This window comes from Argiope bruennichi, chromosome X1 (assembly GCF_947563725.1).
Source record: "Argiope bruennichi chromosome X1, qqArgBrue1.1, whole genome shotgun sequence".
Taxonomy (NCBI): Eukaryota; Metazoa; Arthropoda; class Arachnida; order Araneae; family Araneidae; genus Argiope; species Argiope bruennichi.
This window is the reverse complement of record NC_079162.1, coordinates 80,699,709-80,724,534: the sequence shown is the minus strand read 5'-3', so window position 1 is coordinate 80,724,534 and position 24,826 is coordinate 80,699,709. Positions and strand designations below refer to the sequence as shown.

Genomic DNA, 24,826 nt, shown 5'->3' with positions numbered 1-24,826 from the left:
CAAGCTATATCAAAAATAAAGTGTCGTATGCTTTTGAATCTTCGATTATGTTTCTTCTGACACTATTTTTCATTAATTGTTTAACAAAAACGAAAAGATTTTCATATAAGAAAGTCCGCACTGATTCAAATGCCTGAATTTTTTAAAGAAATGGCTGAAGAAAATTCACAATAATTAGCAATATTAGAAAGCTAATTTTAGAATCAATTTATACTGACAAGTATTTATAATATTATGACTTGTGGCAAATTCAAGAAAAGTTTTTTTTTAATTGAAATCTATACATTTCTCTATGTATTCAAAACTCTTTAGAGTACTTTCACAAACACTGATATTTTCTACCCAGTGGAAAGAACAAAATTTCAATGAAAATGCAGAAGAACCAGTAATTTTCAAGAAATTGGCCCATCTAGCTGGATTATCTTAAAATATTCTTTACATCGCTCTTAGAATAACGTCTGCTTTCCATTCAGTAGATTTAGGTTCATACTGAAAAGCTCAATGGATTATGTGTAGTCCACATGTATCTAGATATAAATTTTATAATTATTTTCGCATGGAAGTTCTTCTTTGACATATTTTTAAATTTACATTTGGTTCCATTTATACTAATTTGTAAAGGTAACTGTACGTCCAAATTTGGTATAACTTCCTTAAAATTTTCAAACAAATCTTAAGCAGTGGTATGCCTTAAAAAATATTGAATTCCAATATCTTGTGGAAACTCTATTGGTTGATTCACTTCAATATCTTACAATGAGATCCACTTACCATTTTTATAAAATGCGGTTCAAAGCTTCGGCAAAGCATATTACAAATTTTTTTTTAAAGACTACTTAAGCGATTGTTGAAAAAACGGAGCTTATCTGTAACAAATAATTTACGACATTTTTGCACGACTTATTATTAAGTATGTTTTGTGGCCATTTTACTATTAGTAAACATATGTGAAAATAGTTCCGTCGCTGAATCAAAAGAAACAACAAATTTTAATTCTCATAAAAGTTCAGCTTTAAATTATGGTTTTTAAACTAAAAAGGTCGAAATTGGCTTATTTTCGGACATTGTAGCGGATGGAATTTAGCAAGGATAGAACCTGGGACCTTGTGGTTCGCAGAAGAGTAACAAGACCACAAGACAAAAGTAATTACTCATGTCTCGTAGCTGTTATCTGGCTTATACACTTTCATCATAACATCAAATTTGATCCTTCCAGCCCATCATCTCCTCCATTCCTTTTATACGAAGTCCACTATCAATTATGACTTTTGAACTGGCATGCAATTTTGCACATTTTCCTCTTTTGACACAACTAACATGTGCCTGTTTTCCCGCATATCTTACGCTTATTATCTCATCACACGAGCAGTAAGCAGCAAACGGATTTTGCAGAATTTCTCTAACCCATTCAGCAGCAGCATTTATCCGTTCAATTTGTATAAAATATGGATTTTGAGAAGCACATCGCTTTAAAAAATTCTGTAATCTACTCTAAAAAGCTCTCAAATAATAAACAAACCATTCAATAAACTGAAGCGTGAGTGACTAAACGTCACCACGATGCTTCCGCAGATTAAATATTGCTATTCCGGCCAAAAAAATTTATTGTATTCTCTCATTCAGTTATAGAAGTCTCGCGCATCCTCATAAGCTGCAATCCAGGAATCTCATGGAAAGAAAACAACTATGCTGAATCCAAATTAGACTGATCTAAACAGAAAAAAGGGGCAACAAATAGAAAAGGGGCGAGTTCCCGCAATTACAAAGCTGTTCCATTTGTGGTGCTATGGCTAGGATCTTTTATTCTTACTGTGTTCAGAGATCGAAATTCTTTAAATGAAAAAAAAAAAAAATGAATTAAGGAACTTGAAATTCCCTGTACTTCCCGCTGTTTTTTATGGAAATTTTAAAATAATTTCCCTGATTTTCCATGTTTTTAGATGATTTTTAAATTTCCTATATTTTTCCTTTTTTTAGACGATTTTTAAATTCTCTGTATTTTCCCGGAGCTGTGGCAACCCTTGGCTCAGACTGCCTAACGCATCACTAAGTCGTCTTAACTCTGTTCGACTAAATACAGACCCTCCAAAAGAGGAAGCCCAAAATTGACAATTACTGAAAGTCACTGGATACTATAAAAATAAACACCTACCATGCATCTTCGAGACTGGCTAAACAATTTGCATCATATCACAACATGTTGTGACAAGACATCATCTGAAAATGACAAATGCCCAAGCCATAATTGTACAATAAACCCGGGGTACAAATAATTTACAAAGGACATATTCGTTTTCTCTAAAAACTGATACCAATTAACAGAAAGAAACTTTGTATATTCTAGATCATACTTTACCTTATATTATACTAGGCCTACCTGAATTGTCAAAATATAACCTTACTTAGACTGCTAAAAAATTCATATCAAAATGGTAAAAAAAAAAAAAAAAAAAAAATCAATTTGAAAATAAGAAACATAAACAAATATTTTTTGCATATATTTGAAAATAAAAATATCAATTCCCGCTATAAACAGATTTCTGAGGGAGAAATTTCCATACCTGACTACCACAATGAATAAGTGTGAATGAATTTAAGAGCCAAAAGGGTTAATTAAAGAATATGATTGTATTTTCGCTAAGGTTAAGTATGGTATAGGGGAACTCAGAGTTGAATCTCAAAGAAATAGAGTTCACTACCGACTTGCCAGTTAGTTTGAGACTTAACTTCTGTTGAAGAGCAAGTAATAAAGCGTCAGGTTGAGAAATTATTGAAAGCAGATATAATAAAAGAAAGCAACCATCCTTATTCATCTTCTGTAACTTTAAATTTTAAACATGGTGAAAGTAAAAAGACTCAATTATGTATAGATTTCGGAAAATTAAAGGATCTATGTAAATCAGATTCTGAATACCAGTAATGAATAGTCTGTCAGATAAATTGTAAAAAGAAATTTTTTTTCTTTCCTTCTTATATTTCAGGTTACTAGCATGTACAGTCGCGAAAAAAAAGGAGCCAAATACTTTTACTCTGCTGTCAATCATCGTGTATGAAAACTAAAAATACATTTAGTTTCAAAATACATTTTACAACTAGTAAAGTATACTAAATTATGCTATGCATAAAATGTTCGTAAGGGATTGTCTACATATTTAAAATTGCACAAACTTCCAAATTTCCAATGATAATACTCCTTTTTTGATGTCATGAATTCATCACCCATGGAAAACATACCCAGGGAAAAAATTTGGTTAATATACCATGATTATATCGGGAGATATCTGACATTTTCTGTTAAGGGATCGTTTCCATATACAGATGTGTAAGATTTAAATATTATCTGAATGTCGGTAATAGTATTTTTACTTTCATGTCTCTATAAAGGCACCTGTAAAGTTACAATCAACAAGTTAAAATCGATTGCTGCTCAAGACATGACAAAATATTAACAGTGAAAATTTCTGGCAGGTCCGATTCATTTCTGCAAAGAAATATTCACAGCACTGAAAGTTTTACTTAAATTGTGTCTGAGCCAGAATCGCCATTATGCTGAAAGCATCGAAGTTGAAATTGTATGAGCAAAAATAAAATTCAATATATTTTTTATTGTTTAAAAGAAATATTAATTCTAGACTTAAAGTTAATATCTTACTGACAGAGAAAGACATATAATTGTTTTTCTATTCTTTCTGAGCTTTATTACTGTATTTTTTAACAGTATATATTTTTCCTAATTGCTTACTAATTTATAAATAGATATGAAATGATGCAGCATATTTAAAAATTGTGCATTTCATTCACTGATAAATGTAATTTTTTTTTCTATACTATATTGGTTAATTCGTGTTTCATAGAAATGCTTTTTCATTAAGAAGGATTTCATTACATGAAGACATATATACAAAATATATGCCCATTACAAACATAGAACGCAAATCGCAGGACATCATTCTAAATGTTTAACATATTTTTTAATTTCCATTACTGTTACACTTTTTAAAGCCATTATTCATCATGTATTTTGCTGCTTCTGATAAGAATAGAAATTTGAAAGCAAGTATAATGATAAGAATATTTATGAATAATTATTATATATATGATCATGAGATTAATTATTCCAAACACTGTCTTCAAGAAGTATTCAATTTATAATCAAAATTTCATATTTTTTGATAAAATACAACAAAAATGAATTTAATTAAATTGGCACTTATCAATCAACTTTATAAAATGGAACAATAAAATCAATAAAAAAAAAGTTAGAAACCATAATATATCTAATTGAGTTTGTTAATAAATATATATTTAATTTTTGCATTCATTCTTAAAAGTTTTAAATTCTTTTCAAAAGTGTTAGTCTAAGGGGAAAAAAAAAAGGTTCTCTGAGTAGTCATCCGGGGTTCGAAAAGGATACAAGAACATCTCTTTAAAGCAAATAAACAGAATCATTTGACAAATCATGATTGTTCATATAATTGAGGTCAAATAAAAAAAAATTACAAAAATTTTACTAAAAAACATTGTTTATTTTTTCTATTTTATAGTCTTTTTTGTAAATTCTTACAAAACATCTCCAATATTCATTTCAACATTCAAGTAAATTGAAATTTATTGTTTTAAAATTTTATTTAATCTATTTTTGTTCTTTATTTACATATTAAGCAAAAAATGCATAATTTTATGCTGACAAAATATTAATCAATGCATCATAAATCATTAAATTATCAGAAAATCATCGTTTTAGCATGTATATGGAATAAATTTAATATATATTATGCGACCAAAAAATTCATAATAAATGTGCTAGCTAATAATGCTTTTACAGATGAACTTTTTTATTCCATTTATGACTGCATACAATATTATAATAATTACAATTATGGCAGATTAATTTTATGAAAGATTTTGTAAGAAATATTGAGCATATAAGTAAATATCGATAAATTTAAACAAACAAAAATGTGTCTTTTTTTTGGTACAAAATTTGGAGTTCTTTATGCATTAATTATAAAACGATATAATTTGTTATGTATGTTTGTAAAATTAAATAGTTACAATGCTACAAAATATTAGGAAATAAAGTTCCCGTTTTTTTTTTTTTTTTTTTTTTTTTTTTTGGCAACTTCTCATATTCTGTAAGTGAATTTATAGAAGCCAACAAGTAAAAACTGTAGACTGCCATATGAACATGGCCTATTTTCCACATTTAAAAGAACGACTTTTAATGAAATATCACGGCAATGGAAAGCAATTTTTTTTATTTTGATTTCATATTTTTTGCCATAAACGAATTTTTTTTTTTTTTTTTTTTTTTTTTTGTATATATTCTCACATTATAACAATATGGAAAACGATATTTGTTCCCAGAAATGCATAATCAGTAGCTTTTGAATGCCGAATAAAAAGCTGTCAACATTTTTAAATTCGCGAATGTGCCTCTAAATGCATCGTTTTAGTGGATATACAAAAAAACTTAATATAATGGAAAAACTACTCGTAATGAGCTGAAATTTTCCATGCCCCCATAAAATGGCTTTTCCTTCGATTTATATCCAAATTTATGTGTGCTGCTATTTAAAAATATTAAAATTCTAATTTTAAAATTTTTGCATATTAAAAATTACTTTTTAATGAAAAATATGTGCAAAAATGCTACAGAATACTTCATATTTTCATACTGAAAAGACTTTAGGTCATTAATTATATTATTTTTTTAAATATGAAAGAAGTGTAAAATCTTATTTCAACATTAGAAGACTAACATTTTGTTAGCTCATAATTTCGAAAACAATAGGTCTAGACTAATGAAATTAGGCTTCTAAGAAGAACTTTAGATGTAGTTTTGAAATTTAATGAGAAAAATGGTTGTTGCTATTGGCAATTTTAAAGTTTGTTCCAATTTCAAAACATAGAAAGCCCCTTATAACATTTTAATTCAAAAATCTGTAAGAGTACATTAATTCCTTTTAATGATTATATGATGAACGTTAGCAGAATAAAGTTGGGTGGTTCCTCCCCCCCCCCCTCCCACGACTACCTATTCACCAGAAAGTTATTGAAAAACTTGATTTCTTAGTCCTGCAGACTACTTTTTGGCATAAATGTAGCTTCTGCAATTTTTCATAAAATAATTCAAAAAATATTAACCAAACACATAATTGATTTTGCTCATTATTATATCAATGATAACATATTGGAAATACCTTAATACTATTTTTGATTATTTGAATACCTCAAAGGTTCTTAAATTCAGTAAAAATTTATAATAAATTTATTCCAGAATATGCTTAACTTGGATATCCTTTAAATCAGTTGTTGGGAAAAGATGTTAAATGGTCTGATGACTGCCAAAATCCTTTTGAGAAACTAAAATAAATACTTATAAACACAACATGTTTTAAAATTATATAATACTACTGTACCCTGCCATGTTTTTGTTGATGTGTCACAAAAGTGTCTTGAACTTGTATTGAATTTCATCTTGAGAGAGGAGTTGTATTGGAACAACCTGATACCTACAATTTGTTACACCCAATAGCTTATCATTTCACAATTTTAAGAGATTATAAAAAAAAAATTATGCTATTTCAGAACTAGAAAGTCTTGTTACAATTGATTCATTTAGATAAATTTTATTATATCTTCATGACCAAAAATTTGTCACTCATATTGATCATGCAGCTTTCATTTGCTCAAAAATATTAAAAATTAAAGAAGTAGGTTATACTACTTGTCCCTAAAGTTAAGTATGATTAATTCAGTAATGAAATTAAATATCAAAATGGTTCTTCTAATATTGAAACAGATATGTTATCTAGGTATTCGATTTTTTATTATCTTCAACATTCAGCTCATTTATATGATATTAATGAAATTAAACTGAATAAAATAATGAAAATTTATGTGAACCTAAGTATCATGAAGTCAAAAAACGTCATAGTAATTAAAAAGAAGACTTTTCAGAAAATAATTATCCCCTTCTCCTAAAGACTAAAATTATTAAACCAAGTTCATGAACCATTTGGTCATTTTGGTGTTCAAAAAATGATTGATTTTATGACTTCTCAATACTATATTAATCTAATATTACTTATGATATTTCTGAATTTGTTAAGCAATCTAACAGAAACTTAATAGAAAATAAAGGGGGGGGGGGGAGAAAAAAGATTTTCTTTGTTACAACATGTGCCTCCCACAAGTGAAATTGTTGAATGGATCTCTGCTGACACTGACGGAGATTTTAACTACAAAAAAAAAATCTAGATAACGTAGTTGATCACACTACAAGAGAGCAATTTGGGTTCTTCCATAAAAAATAAAATAAGCTTCTGAAACCTAAATTAATATTTTAAAATAAGTTTCTCAGTTCAAGTTCATATAAAATTAACTGATAGCAACATTGTATTTAGTTCTAGATTCAAAAAATTATTAAAAAAACTATATTGTTAAATACCTTTTAACTTCAGCTTATTCTTAAATTAATAGTACAGTCAAATATGTTAACAAATGTCTGGAAACCAGACTTAAATATAAATTCCTTGTCTATTAAAGTTCAATGGACAAAATTACGAGAGCAAATTATTAATGAATATAATTTAACTCCTCATTCAACAACTAAATAACCTCCAGTATACTTGAATCTTTGGCACATTATTTTATGATTCTTCTATTGGTCGAAATAACTATTATGAATCTGTTACAAAAGCTCAAGATTTGGCTTTACAAACAACAGAAGATTTTTTATTAAAAAAATAAATAAAATGAAGCATGATGTTTGGCTTATCGAGAAAAGATTTAATCCAAGCAATTTCGTTGCTTATGAAGAATTTAATTATCCTGCAAGAAGTTAGCCCATCCTATTCTGACTCATATGAAATAACAAAACAATGTACTAAAATAACTTATGAAATTAATAAACCAAATTCTTTGATAAAACAACCCAGAAAAATCATATGTTTCTAAATTAAGATGCTTCTATTCTAAACAAAAACTCAAACTGAATCATGAATAAACAATGAAATCTGCAAAAAAATAAATAAAATTGTTCATAAACGATCAATTATTTTTTTAAAAATTTTTTAACAAATCAACCTATTTAAATTTATTTCCCCATGGAGAGCTGATTCTTGCCAGATGTATTCTTTGATGTAGGTCAAAAGAAAAAAAAATTAATGAAGGACAAGATTTATTTGCATTACTACTCTGTGCAATAAATATGCTATTGTAATTAGCCTCTCTTTAGGAGAATGCATAGGAAAATCACAAAGTCTCTGTCCTTTTTATTGAAACTTGTGTATTCTTGTTCTTCGGTCTGTCTACAAGAGTAATGATACTTTTGTGATTGGTGTTAAATTAGGATATGTCAATGACACCAAACATTTATATCGAAAAACATTTTTCTCCTTTTTGAAACATTGCTTTTTTTGTGAAATATTATGATAAAAATTATTTTATTGTTACATATTTTATTTCTTATTTGCATTTCATTTGTTTATGCAAATTCCAAGAACTCTTTTCAAGTTACAAACTGAAAAAAACTTGTATTTAAATTACGACCTGCAAACACTTTCTAAGGAACTTTTTCAAGTTAAGAACTGTTAGAAAAAGAAAAAAAATTACAAGCAATTTTAATCCCATGTGATCATATTTTCTTTTCAATCTTGAACTCAAAATAAAAACATCTTGTAAAATAATACTTCATTTTATCATACAATTATCATTATTTTTTAAATCAAAATATTTCTTAAAAACTTGTTCTTACTTTTATGTCTTCATGTTATTTATTTTATTGTATTTGAATTTTTGTGCATTCATAATTATCTTGTAGTACTGATTAACTGTTTCAAGCCATGACCAGTGACAATCATATAATCATAAGAGTCCAGCTATCACATGAGGCTGGCAGAGGGAAGAAATTGCACAAATTTCTAATTAATCTATGCTTCAAAAATAATTTGCACATATTATTATTTTCCCGTAGGATCAAAACACTGAGTCAGCAATTTCTTTCTAAAAATATCAGTTTAAAATACTTTCTCATGCTTATACTTTCCTACTTTCTACCCTCCCTGCACCATGTTCATGGCTTGAACAAAAAAATATCTTTTCACAAAAGATAAAAATGGGACTATTTCCTTGAAATTACAAAGAATAAAAATCATTTAAGAGCTCAACAACTGTTCTTTCAAATCATGTTTTACATTCTTTTGTTTACAAATATATTTTTAATAACTGATAAATCACATCAACTATCAATACAATTTCATAACAATTGTGTTCTCAGCAATAATAAAACAGTACACTGAAAATACAATAAATTATTTTCTATATACAATAAATTATTTGCATTGATATACATATCAATTATATGCTGATTAATTAAGAACATTATCTATATTTTTCAATACATCAAAAAGTAATATAAATTTTTATAAATAGAATTATTATATAATATTAATAAAAATATAATATAAAATTATTAAATAATATAAATATTAATAAAAATATTTTAAGATCTTATCAGAAAACAGTTAAAATAATTCGAAATAATGAACAAAATTATAATATGCTCATATAGATTTAGATTTTAAGTATAGTTTGAATATTAATAATAAGTTTGAATATTAATAATAAATAGTTTACCTTTGAATTTATCTGTCTCTTTGTCTCGTACCAGTCGAATGCTTGCAATCTAAAACGAAATAAAATTTTATTAAATAAAAAAAATTGCATAAAATAACATGAGAACTCCCATAATAATAAGATATTAAAGTAAAAATTAAACTGGCCAGTAAAAAATTAAAAGTATCTCTCTGAAGAACATTTAAATTTAATACAATCACAATGAATTTTTTTTCAATCACTATTTTATAAAAGCATAAACCAAGTGCAATTTTTTTTAATTAAATAAATTCATTTGCCGTAATTTCAAGCACTCTGAAAAATATTACTTAAAGGGGGAAATTACTGGAATATCCAATTATAAAATGATAGAATACTTTTTTATGAGACCAAAACTTAAAAATATGAAAATGAAAGTACTATCATAAAATAGTTGTGGAGTTGTATGCAGTAGAGGCTTATCCATTCAACATTCAAAAATTCTGCAAAAGACTGTTTCTCATGAGAGCTGGAAAAAATATCCTTCTACCGTAAAGTGCTGTTAACTTTTAAAAAAATTTTTGCTAATAGAAATAATTGATATTATTTTATTTCGAGTAAAATGCAAAGTATTAAAGACATTATAGATGAAAATTGTTTGACAAGCGGGGGGGGGGGGGGGGCTCCATAGAAATATATGCTAGAAGAATTAGTTCCATTCTGAAAAAAAAAAAAAAAAAAAGTTCCCCCGGCAAAAGTGGCCAATTAGATTTTTATTCCATCGTCAAATACATTATTTTTAAAAATTATATTCCTACATCCCTAAAATTGTCTGAGTTATGCTAAATCAAAATTTCTGGGGACCATACATTTAATTAGAATAGAAGCATATTAAGAACTAAAGGGGATAAGACATAAGAAGAAAAAATCTTGCGAGTCCTTCCTAGACTAATAATGCATTTATGAGGGTTTTTTTTTTTTTTTTAACTTTCAAATTGCAGCATTCAGTTTTGTTTTGTTTTTAATTGAAAAATATAGATGTTTGAAACTGAGCTAAAAATCATCACAAATTTGCACAGCTGAATTCTTAAAGTATGAATTCACAGATGAATCTTTTTGTTGAGAAGTAATATATTAAAAATTTACACTTTAAAAACCTCTATGGTTGAAATTATATTCTCTGACAATAAAATATTCCATATCTTAAGATTTTCCTTGCTTTTGGTTTTTCTCAGATGGGAGTAGGATGATACACGTCCCACACCCCTCAGTATTCTGGGAGACCTCTGTATGACTTGTATCATCATTTGTTATTTCTTGTTAATGCAAAGAGCAAAAAATTATTCTCATTGGCCCATTTTCTACAAATGCTTTCTACATGCAATTATAACAGAAATATTTTTCTAACAATCAGCAATGAGATTTGTTTTGATTTAAAATAAAACCTCTTCAGAACCATCCACCTAAGCTGGATTTTGCTATCAGTAAAATTAAAATTTTAGAAGGGTAGAAGCAAGAAATCTTGTCAGTACATGTTTATAATTATTTAATTCAGACAAATAAAAACTAGACATTAAAATATGCTAATAAATAAATTCAGCAAAAAACATTGCTGAAAAAAAGCTGTCAATTAATTGTAAATTATCTCACAAAAGAAATTTACACTAACTTGTCCTTGAATATATTCAGAAACCCAAACATAATACATAGAATAGAGTACATCTTGAGAAATATAAAGCAATTAAAAGCCAAAAGAAAGATTATACTAAAAGGAACATTCTGACATTAGGAATTTTGTGGAAAAAAGAATGAAAAATTAATTACTTGGTTTTACATGAGTTGCGAACCTACAAAGAAACAGATATATCTTTCTATCAGAAGTTCTATAAAAAATAAATTCAATCATATATTTATTAAAATGTCTAAACTTTAGAAATTTTTTTCCCTTTTTCTTTTCTTTTCTTTCTGCAACATTTATTTATTTTACTATGCTCTGAAATACATTAATAACTTCCATTCGACAGGAATTTCTTTTAAACTATTAATCATTTATAATCTATACAAATCCAGTAAAAATAACTTATAAATAAAAATTATTATTAAATTAATAATAATATTCAACAATATGAATAACAGCCTTCATCAAAATTAAAAGTAAATTAAACACAAATTTTTGTACTGCTTCCAACTAGCTGATAAACTTTAGACATACAGTGAGATAATTTTATCCCAAATTATTCAATTTCAAATAACTGATAAGAAAATTGCATTTTTGATGTCTGAATTTGTTTTGAATATATTTACTGAATCTTAAAGATTTCTTTAGAGGGAAACCTTTACTTTGAAAGTTATTTTCTTGGAATACAAATAAAAATAAAAAAATCAACAGAATCAGAAAAGGTACGACTTTAAATCATTTTCAAGAATTCTAATTTCCCAATGGTATTATAATTATGTTTATCAAATATAAGAAGCTTTCAAATATCCCTTAACAAACTTTTAAAATAAAGTACCAAATTTTCAAAAAAAAATAAAAAATACTATCTATAGGGCATATTATACTATAGGGCAAATACTATCTCACCATCCCTCAAAAGAATAAATATTATGGAACAAATTCATGCTCACCTGATAAAAATAAAATGATAAGTGATGACTGAAATGCACAGTTTGTTGCCATTTATTAGTTTTCAAACTTTTTTTAATGTGATTTTTCTTTTATGTTGAAATCATTAGTTTTGTTCACGCTATTATAATAATCTAATTTTAACTTACTATTTTTATAAGTATTTAATAATATATTTAATTATTTTTGCTTAACTTGATGACAGACTATTTTAAAAAAATAAATAACTACATATATTATTGTGTTAGTCAAGGTTCCTAAAATTTGGCCAAAAAAAAAAAAGAGTAGAGCAAATTGATGTAGGCTTCGCTTCAACATTTAAGAGTCTATGTCAACTCAGGTCTGTGTAAAGAAAAATTTTAATACTTTTTGTATGGCAATTGTTTCTCTGTTTCACATTATTGTGATCAAAATATGAAAAGATATTTTTCTTCCATTTAATCCAGGAAGGTGTGCATAAAACCAATGAGGCATTTGAAAATACATGACAGAAAATTAAGTTTTCGGTGGGAAAACTCCAACTTCACAATAGGTACATTCAAGGACATTTGGAAGCTGACAACAAGCATTTCAGGTCTTTTCCTCTATTGCCTTATTTCAGAGAACAGATATCCAGGCCTCCAGAGCCTAATGCATCAACTTACATTACTCAGTATTAGATTGCTTAGAAGAAGGTAGGTAGCAAGTAGGCTTTATTTTGAATTTAGTAATATAAATTTTTATTATTAATAAATGATAATTTCAGCTTAAATCAAGTATATAACTTGTATTTTTCAGTTTTTAACTCTATGAGGCCAACAAGTGTGATAATTCCAGTGACTCAAAGCCCTGGGAAGTTTTTTGTGGATTTAAATAGAATGAAATCATCACTTCCTTCAGAAAAATTACAAGAGGGAAACACCTACTGAGCTGCAATTAAAAAGCACAGCTAGAATTTAGCAATGAAAGGGGCCCTTGAGGTTGTCACTTGTGGTTTGGGGGAAGGGTTTAATTTGTTGTTAGTTGCTAAATTTACATTCGTGCAAGTTTCGATGGTTTTAGAAATTTTCTTATTTGTTTGTTTGCACTTTATCACTATTATAGAATTAAGAGTAAGTTTTAGAAACAAAATCAGGTTAAACTAATCAGAAATAAAACATTATTATCTTCAATTCTACTTTGATTTTTGTTTTTTCAAAAGCGTATTTGCATGAAACTTTTTGATGATAAAAATAAAATAAGTCTTAATGAATTTAAACTTATAAGTTTTTTTTTTTCATAATTTTTAATACTTCTAAAATAATAAATTATACATAAAATAAATACTTCTAAATGTATAATACAAAATTAACCCTTTAATTAGCAAAAATTAAAAGTTGTAAAAATTTTTGGGGGTGCACATACTAAATAATATATGTATAATACATGTACATGATCTCTGAAATTTTTAATTAATGAAATTTTATAAATTTATTCTAATTTACTTTAATTATTGCACAGAAATTTGTGCATGAAGGCATGTTTAGTAAAACATTTGTTGTTGCAGATCTCGCTTAGAGTAAATAAAAACACATCATCTCTGAACAATTGTGCCAAATAATGGGTTAAATGTTAATAAAAAATACAAATTAATATTTCTTTTTACTCGTCCTCAATACAGCCAGTTGCAAGATGGAGAAGAGAAGACTGTTTTATTTGTTGATGCTTTCTTAATTTTCAATTTTATGAATATCAATTTTGCTTCCAATATTTCATTTTTAAATAACTCGAATTTAAGCAATTTCTAACTCAAATTAATTTACTTCTTTTTTTGCCACTATAGAGTTTTATACTTTAAAACACATGAAATTCAACTAATAGCTTGCCACCTTAACATAAAAGGTTTCTCCATTTTTCTAGGACTGAGATCCAATAGATATATTCAATTTGTAAGTTTTTGTATTTACCATTAAGAGATACTTTCCTCTTCATTTATCCAATTACATTCAAAAATATAATTTTAATAACTCTTAAATTTACCAAAATTTTATTTCAAGAAAATATTGACAATGTATCTATGTATAAAAAATAAAGACAAACCTCTAAATTTCAACTTTAAACTGTATGAAAATAATATAATTAGAATACTTTTGAATAAAAGTAAGCATTTTAAGTTATTTATTCAGAAAGTTTATTGACAAATAAGATGAGTTAAATATGACAAGATCATCTGTATTTATCATGTACATGTAAACATTTCTAAATCATTTCATAATTTTTAAATTATTCTTATAAAAGTTTCTTAAAAATTGAAATTGAATTCAAAATTTACAATAAATTATTCAGCAATTGATTTTAACTATAATTAACAGTCACCATATATATCATATTTTTTCTAAAATGAACTAATTGTGAAAAGTTGAAGAAAAACAGCAATTGAAAAAAATCTGTAATCTTTTAGTATCTTATTGGATTTATTTGGTAAAACAATATATTTAGAAAACTGAAATGAAAAATCGATATGCAATTAAATAAGCTATAAAAAACATGAGCAAAAACATTTCGAAAAATATTTGAATAATTAGTGTGAACAAAAATAAAGAAAAATGAAAAAGATTTTAAAAAATGTTAGAAATTTTAATATTTTATGCTTAAAAAAACTGAAGAACTTATGAGAATCATAATAAAATGAAAAAAAAAATTATTTAGGTTTTCTTTACTGATAAATAATGTTCTATTCCCTTAGTTACTTGCTAATGTCTCCTTTTTCCTTCAAACAAAAAGCATGATTTGAAAAAATGCACATTGATCAGTGTCAGAGGAACAAGAGTCTCCGTAGAGAGCTTGTCATGAATTACCATTCACCCTTTAAATTCAACCAAACATCCCAATGTAGCTTTGTCAAATGAGGCGAGTGAGGACTGATAGGGTTAAAGTGTAATAAGAATTATTTTAAAAACTTTATGCATGAAATATTTTTTTAAATAATCACTATTAAATATGATATTTATGTGAAAATTATTCTTTTGCATTTTAACTATTGTGCTTTCATATAACTAAAATTTTCTAAACCATAAGTGTGATTTTCTTTGTGTTTGTTAAGAAAAATTATTCTTTGGGCCTACAAAGCCCAAAGTATGTCCTTGAATAAGTACAAAGAATAAGTATCTTTATGGATTAGGACAGGTATTTATTGCATTCTTCCTAAAAGACTATCTTTAATCTTTGTTTTATTAACATTTCAGAATTTGCAACATTAAAATTATTTTAGAATCTACTGAATTATCAATATAGCAACTCTTAACTACATTATAATGTATATATGCAAACATCAGCTAAACTATTATAAATGTGTGTATTAAATGTATAATAAATAAATGTTTATAAAGTTCTGATCTTTCATCCATTCAAAATACATTAATTGCCATATCAAATTCAGATAACTATTCTAAATGTAAAAGAGTGTGAAGATGGTAAGGACATGGTTATCTGAACTAAATGATGTAGATGCATCTGTTAAAGATATGCACTGTCATGCTTGCCATGTGATTGTGATGTCATATGAATTAACTGCATTTAGCTATATTTCAGATATTTATAGCAAAACCTTTTTTAAGAAGTGCCAAATGATTATTTTTTAAATTTACTATTCACATTTGTAACATTCCATCCAAACACACATTTTTAATATGTGAAAAAAAGAAGTAAATAAATAAACTCATTATTCAGAGAACTGCCAGGACATGTATTTATGATCCCACAGATCCACAAATATGCTGACAAGCTAAGTGGCATTAAGCCGATGTTTGAATTTTATTTAGAATATTCTTCAAGTTGCTGAGTGTTTCTTTATGGAGGATAGAGTAATCAGAATCTATAAATATAAAGATTGCTAATGGACAACATTATTTATTTGTTTGCATGAAACCAACAAAGCAAACTTTCTGTTTCAGAGAGGCAAAAAACTTGCAGAGGAAAATTCTTTGGTTCAATCATTTCTATCAATACTTTTATAACTGTAAAATAAATTTAAAAAAAAATTAATTGTTCTGTAATTGATTTGAATGTCACTGTTATTTGCCTACTATCCTATTCTCATTATTTTAAATGATAAGAGAAAGTGACATGCGTCACATTTTACTCTTCCTTTTCTTTTTTCTTCATGATCTTGTTTTAAGAAGAGGCAAAATGCTCTCTTTGATAAATTTTATCTAGGGGGGTTATATCAAGATACAAAAAAAAAACTTTTATATATAGCACTATTTTATTTACACAAACTAATTTCTTACCTTATTTTGAACACTTTTGTAATTTACAAAATGCATACTTTTTCCAACAGGTATAAAGTTAAAAGCGCATTTCAATTTTTGGAACTCCCTGTAAATACATGAACATAACAAACCAAACATTCTAAAAAGGGCTTCAAAATGAGATAAGTGGAGCAACATACAACCCATTTAGGGTGAGTAATCAGATATTTGGCATCCACAGCAGCCAGAGGTCATACAAGAAATTTAACAGAAATTGATGACAGCAGGACATTAAATGATGCTCACAAGCATGATTTGCAAATAATATTTCACAAATTTATTTTGGGGTGGCCACTACTATGATTTACAACTATTCTCTATCACATACATAACAGACTGCATTATTAGATGGAAGTGAATATTAAGAGTTAGAAAATGAGAGACCATTTTTCAGTTAGTCTAATTCTATCTCTGGATTATTAAAAAGTAAATTTTCATCAACCATTGCAATTAAAAACATTTACAAGACAGGACTGCAAAGTAGATTAGGTATTATAAAATAATTTTCATTTATCCAGTATAATATTTAGTTGAAATTCTCATCTGTGAATCACAGGCCCCCTTTCCTTCTAACAGAAATATTCGAGAGATGTATGGATACCATCACTATTCTACTGGAAGACAACACACAATTCCATATTTCTTTTTTTACTATAAACAACAATTATAATCTGCACAGTTGCCGGATTTCTCTCTCACCAAAAAGTAATTAGACATATTTATCTGTATGTCATAAATAAACATAGCCACCGATATATGGTCATTGAAAAGAAAGCTCCATAGAAAACCACTTATTATAAAATACTTCAATAGTTCACACTTTACATGAATAATATTGCAAAAGATATCCAGAAAAGTATCTTTCTTATAAGTTCTATATTTTTAAGCAAAAAGAAATAAGAAAAAGATATTTTTTTATATTTATTATTTTGAAGGAATAGCTAACAAACATAGCCTATATTGAATTACTGAAAAGAAAATACCAAAATAAAAAATAAAAATTCCCTCCCCCCCCAAAAAAAAACACTTGGATTTAAGTATTATTTCTGATAAGGGAATTAAAAATTTATTTAGGGATGATTCATTCAAAGGTAATTTCATAATTCTTTTTTTTAAAAATCAGAAAATAAAAGAACTGTAACTGTTAAGTTAACAAATATGCTTGTACAAGAAGAAAAAAGAACTCACATTCATTTCACTAAAAATCTGTTCAATGTCACCTTGAACAACGCCATGTGGAAGGTTTCCAACATACAAGGTATAAGGAGGCTCAGATGGCAAAGGACGTGCAGCCCCATCCTGCCTAAAATATATTTAAAATATACATCACAATTAGCTTCAAAAAGAGAAAATGCTTGGTCTTCAAAAGTAGTTCAAAATATCAGTTTAGACTATGATAATAAACACACACACACACACATATATATATATATATATATACATAATAAAAAACCAAACATTTTTAAATCTATATTTAGACAATCAACTTTCAAGCACCTAAAACAATTAGTTGTTGTATTAACAGTACATCATCATAAATATATAAACAATTTTACAATTCTTAAAAATAATTTAAAATTCATTTAGAGCTGTAGCTCAGTATTTATGTATAACACTATTAATAAGTAACCTTTTTCACAAGTCTTTATTTCTATAAGAAATTATAGAATTAATGATTGCTATGTTGGTTCACAATAGTTTAATTTAAAAACCACTAAAAAGATGTATAACAAAAATAAAGAAAATTTTATTTATATCTTATTATCTCTTATATCATTTTTGATTGTGCCATTGAAAACATTAACAAAAAAATATTCATATTTTTTAGCCATAGGAAACAAAACTAAAGCTTAAAGGGTATGAATAATTTACTCAGAGATATAATTATTTTATTGACATTTTATACTTGAAAGACAAACTAGTTATTAAATTCATTTATTCAAGCACTTATCTAAAATGTAGTATTAACATTTTTTTAAATCATATATTTTTACAGCACAATTCTTTTTCTCTTTATATGCACAAAAAAAAAAGAAGAAATCAATAAGAAAAATTAGCTGATTATTCTGTATAAGGATTTCAAAATTAGTAATCAAACAAATATCAGAATTTCTGTAATAACCAGCAACGATTCTGAATTATAATTTGAATTTTAATGTTTTTTCATTTTATCAATATACTGAATAACTATTTTTGCATTCCTCTATCGCCCCCCTAAAAAAAAATCCTAAAATGTTGCATACTCTATTACAAAAATAGAGTCAAATGTCAAACAGGAAAAGAATTCAAGATTTAAAGAAATACAAGCATTAAGCAGAATATCTAGCACACTTTTTACTTCAATTATTATTTTTGTGTTACTATTTATTTGAAGATCAGCAAATTCCTTTATATTCAATATACAAAAGCTCTACAGCGAAATTTAACATAATTTTATTGTTTCATTAAAATATTTAATCGAGTTATTTTCATCCAATGTTAATATTATAGTTGGCTAACTTTGCTTTATTTTTCAAACAACATATTATTCTTCTATGCAATATATAAGATGATATAGATATTTTGCAATTTTTTTATTATTACAATTTTTTACTTTGCTGTCAAGTTTGGACCGTAAAGATATAATTTAAGCATACTCAGAAATAGATAAATTAAGTTTGCATAATCTTTAATTTTCATTATATTGATTTTTTTTTTATTCTCATAAAATATAGGAGATATTTAAACAACTATGTATTTTATATTAATAGTTAAATAGAGAAGAAAATCAAAATTCTGCAGGAACAAAGCGGTTGTTGAAAGTAACGAGTAAATAATAAGTGTGTTATTCCACTGCTTTATATTGATGCTGCAAAATGAAAGAAACCTTTATTTGTATTATCTTACAATTGCAAATTTTTAAACATAGCATTGGGTGCAGAAAACATAAATGGTTTCTTTCATATCCATGTAATGTTATAAATTTAGCCTTTCTAATCATTCTAACACACTGTGTTAGATAACTTTCTCGATTTTTATAATTAACATTTTTTAACTAATCATTTAATGCTTGAGTTAATTTTCTTGTACGTATTCCTTTTAAACTTAGATTATTTCATAGCATAAAAACAAATTCTGATAATTCAAAACATTTCAAGAAATAAAGCCACAAAAATAAACAGAATGAGAAGTTATCCGAGATTCTTTAAGCAAAAATTTATACTCAGAATTTTATTTCAGTCCTCTATTTTAAATATTGGAAAAATTAGAACACTAAAAAATTATATGGATCAAATGCATTTATGAGTATCAAATCAACATTTTGATAAGAAAAATTTATTTAATATCGATCTCAGTTAAAATTTATTAAAAAAAATATGCACATATAGTTAAATATCTAAATATACATAAAGATAGATAGTTTTCAGCAAAAATAAAACTTATTTTTAATTGCTTATTTAAAACAAATTTATAGATAAAAATTAATATTTCCCATACAATTTATTTTGTGTAAATGATAAAAATCCATAATTTATCAAATGTCCACTGATAACTGTTCAAAATAAATAATATGTGAATGACCACTGTCAATTAAATAGATATTTCTGAGGGTTTTTTTTTTTTTTTATAAACATAAACTATAACTTAAGTATATGTTTTTGCACTCCATAGTTTTCTCAAATCAAGAATGGTGTTAATGTAAAAAATTAGGTTAACAATTTACTGCTTCTCCACCACCACCCCCTTTTTTTTATCACATTTAAAAATTCAAAGCCATTCAAAATCAAATTATTACACAGTTATCAAGATAGTAATAAGTTGAAAAGATAATTTAACATAAAGAATGCCACTTTCTAGATCTCATCATAAAACAACCAAAAAATTTATAATTTTCTGCAGAACTGTTAAGCTACACCTGAGGGGCACAATGAAACAAAATGATAAAATGATAATTACGTTAATCATGTCATTAATTCTACAGAATAAGATCTATTTTTGGCTTGTTTATAAATACTATTATTAAGGCTTAGTTCATATCTACTACAAATATTTATAACTGAATAGAAATGCTGATGGCAAGAGAAAATAGCTTTTAAAATCACATCTGCAAAAAACAATTTGAATAAAACATTATCAGATTAATAATTCTTTTCTGAAATAAAACTTTAGAAAAGTTAATTCAAGTAAAATTTGAGTGAAGATGAAAGAAGATAAAATTCTTATTACAATTTATCTCTTCTAATCTAACTATTTTTATTTAATTCAATTTAAACCAAAAGAACATTCAACTTTTTAAGCTAATTGTAGGATTCAATTAAAAATACAGAGAAATAAAATGGCTAATTATTAGACTTCAAAATGAGAATCTTATGTCCATTCCCATTTTATGTTAAAATCTGAAATTTAATGAAATATCTAAAAAATATTCCAGATACAAAAAAAAAAGCCAGTTAATATTTTCAATACATAAGACTTCCTTACTTTGTTATTAATACATTCTTTAAAAAAAATTACATTTTCAGTTTTTACCTATGATGAACATTAATAAGCCTTTGACCTAAGTTTACCTATCATTATTCAAATTCATACAATAATAAAAAGGACATTTGAGATATTAAAGCATTTCTAGACGATTTTTGCATTTTTAATTGTAGATTTAGAACTAAAAGTTCAGTACTTTGATGAGCATATCATGTGAGCATGAAAAGGAGTTAAAATTATAATTTAAAGGAGGCAAATAATATAAATTCCTCATAAAAAATTAAATGAAAAATAGATGTTCTAACAAGCAGTATTAAGTTAGATTCTCTCATGCACTATCAAGCAGATTATATTTTATGATAGAAAACTTATGCCATGCTAATGGAAACCAATTTTGAATTCATGGTGGATGCATAGACTATTTACATTATAAAAATGTGCAGCTGAAACATATTTAACATTAAAACTCTACAATACTGAATAAGCTGATAAGGTATATCATATCTGTCACAAAAAAGCAGTTGCTAATCATAAAAAATTAAGGAAAGGGAAGTTATCCATTTCATAATACTCTAAAAACAACTTACTGTGATAATGAATTTAGGTTTAAAGATTAAGAAGATCATTTCATATGCTGCATACTTTTCTTTATTAATGCATCATATGCAAGAATCCACATGAGTAGCATTGCTAACATCAAAACACAATAAAAAATCTATTGTTTCTTGGTCAGCATTTAACTACTACGAGTGAAGCACATTGCAAAAACTTTATTTTACCATTTTCTTTCATTAGAAATAAAACAGCAAGTTGTTAGCATTTTTATAGGGGGGGGGGGGCGAAATAGTAAAGATCTATGCTATTTTCTTTCTTTTTTGGCAATTATAGGAAGAAAACAGCAAGAAGAGAATGGTACAAACATAAAATTTAAGTACACAGTTTTAGGCAAAATATTTGGTTTGCATTTTATACTATGGCACTAAAGTTTTTTTATCTTTACAAGTAAGTTACTCAATGGATGATAGTATTAAAGAGATTTGTCAGGGTCACCTTGAACTTCATCAAGAAATAATGGGGTTAAACTTTCTTAGTGAATAAAGCAGGAAAATCTTTTTTTTTTTTTTTTTAAGTATTCAGCATTAAAAATTATTACTATAACATTTTGTTTTATGAAAATATGTCTGAAAATCTTTAATATAAACAATAAAGATGTATGAATATCCACATTTAATCACACATAATAAAAAATCTTGAAAGAATGACAAAAATAGTAATAAATGTACAGTAAAATAAACATATCATGTGAAACAGTTTTGCATATACTAAACCATGAGAACACTGAGATTTGAATTTTTTTTAAGTGACAAGAATAATTTCCTATTAGTATAAATGATGTTGCAAGAAATGTTAATGTCTAAACCATGAAAGCAAAAATTGTCTTTTCCCACATATAATGGTTCTGAATTCATGAAATTTATTTCTAAGCTCTTTTGTGTTTAGTTATAGTATAAATTTTGCAAATTTGATGAATCTGCAATAAGCTTATCATATGTCAAAAAAAAAAAAAAATTAAGATTCCTTACTTATCAACAATTAGAATAAATGCACACACACTTTTTAAACAATACTGGTTATCTATAATTGGCAAACAGCATTATAAACAACATGAGGAGGGTTATTCTAAGAATGAACATAAAAAAATACAATATCAAGCATAATTAATAAATCAATAATTTGAAACAAATGTTTCTTTTAAAATATATTTTCCTTTACTGAAAGGATTGTTTTCATGCAAACCACAAAAAAAAAAAAAAAAAAAAAAAAAATACTGAAGTGCATAGTGACAAGAACAATTGAAAAAGTGTCACTGGTACAGTTTATAAATCAATAACTTTTACTGTTTGAAAAACTATAGCATGAATCTTTGAGCATGAATTGAGATTTGATAATGTATTTTATCAAACAATTTACTTGAATTTGACAAAATTTCATATTATAATGATGAAACATAGAATTGCCCACTATTTATTTTTAAATCAAGTATGCAACCAATATTAATTTAATATACTGAATTCTACTTTATTCATTTCATCAACTGTAAAAAAGTAATTATAGTAAATGATTTTACTGCATCTCTTTCATAATTTTTAAAAAAAGTAAAAATTGTAAAATAAAACTATTCTCCATAAAAAAAAAAAAAAAGATTTATAGAAATTCAACAGCTATCCTTCAAAGCTTATCAGCATCTTTATTATTAATCTATTTCCTCATCAGAAATCAATCAAAATTCATTGTGCCTTATTTAACTACTTATCATTTTTATTTTAATCTTATATCTGATCAAATGATTCAAAATTAATTTTTTACTTTGTTGAAAAATGAATATGATGAACGAATTTAAATAACATTCACAGAAAAACTTCCAGAAATTTACTGGAAATTCTTTTGCAGGGATGAATAAATAATTATACACGATTAAAAGAAAGTTATTTGTTTTTAAAGCGAATCTTCATAATTCGTGAATGTCGTTTTATCCCATAACAGAACAAAAAACCGCGTGTATAATCTACTCCATACACACGCTTCATAATTGAGTTCCCCAATCCTTAACGAAAGCGTATCTGTTATCTCTGAAAGACGCTGACACTCTCACTTTTTTCCAGCAATAGACTGTTTATAAACATCCTTTTCACAAAGGATGCACTATCAAAGACATGAATTAAAATTAGTTTGTACCTGAACGAATGATCAAATCTTCTTGCCATAGTTGAATCATATAAATTTCAGAAAATACTTTTCCGAGTATTCAAACATTGCCAACTATAAACAAAATAAACGTTAGGTTTCCTAAATCGATACCTAAGGCCACGCAACAAACACTATAAACTGTGTAACGCCACTGAATTTTGATTTTTGTTTCACCTGAGACAGATTGGGAAGTGACAAAATTTAATTTATATAAATATACAAATTTCATTCCATTATTTATAATATTAGTTTTACGTAGAATTTAAATATATTTCATATTTCTGAGAACTATTTTCATGATTTAATTTATAAATTAGAACCAAGTTGTATTTGTAAATCATCGAACACGATTGAAGACTTTTAAAACTTAATTTATAAAAAACACGATTTTTTTTAAATCGTCGTAAGTTAAAAGTAATTTTTTTTTAGAAAAAAAAATAAAAAATAAAAAAACCTTCAAAAGTTTTATGATATCTGTTCAATAAATATACTTGTATTTTATACAATGGTTTAGCTTTAAATACATGGTAAAATGGAGGGTTTGTAGCTTCTCAAAAAGTTATTACTCTAAAAAAATGGAGAATTATCTTTTTCAATGATCTGAAGCTGTTATTATTTAAGAAAAATATTTTTTCCGCGATTTTTCTAGTAACGAAACTTTTAACTGTACGAATCAGCTCGCTATACGTCTTGTTCGCACGCCCTGGGGCTTGATGAACGATCCCATTATACGTCTTGTTCCCACGGCCTGTGGCTTGGCGAAAACTCATCTGAAATTCGTCATACCGCCGAAGGAACGTAAAGTTTCAATGATGCTCGAGGGAATGGAGGGCTATGGATCGACCTTTCCATTGAAATGTTAGTAAATGCTATACCTCCATGACATGGTTAACAAAGCAAATGTGAAAATAGCGCCCTCCATCCCTTAAAAAAAATCATAATCCACATATTGCTTATTTTTCTAAAAATTTATGCCTGGAAATGCTAAGATTGAAATTGCAATGAAACCTAAATATTAGTATATAAAACATCTTTGAGCTTATTAGTATTTTACAAATTAGACCTAAATTTCATAATATAAACTTTTCTAATGAATTTATTTAATTTGTGGTACTCTGAAAGC

General features: G+C 26.4%; 1 protein-coding gene across 1 annotated transcript in view; it reads right to left on the bottom strand.

The window, feature by feature from the left end:
* Positions 1–23,845, bottom strand: part of LOC129958408 (eukaryotic translation initiation factor 4H-like) — a 36,028-nt gene extending 12,183 nt beyond the window's left edge. The window contains exons 1-3 of the mRNA XM_056070888.1: positions 23,692–23,845; positions 17,683–17,797; positions 9,643–9,691 (exon numbers count right to left, since the gene is read on the bottom strand). Coding sequence (XP_055926863.1) covers positions 9,643–9,691; positions 17,683–17,797; positions 23,692–23,720 — 193 coding nt within the window. The 5' untranslated portion in view covers positions 23,721–23,845. The remainder of the gene's footprint in view (positions 1–9,642; positions 9,692–17,682; positions 17,798–23,691) is intronic.
* Positions 23,846–24,826: the final 981 nt, after the last annotated feature.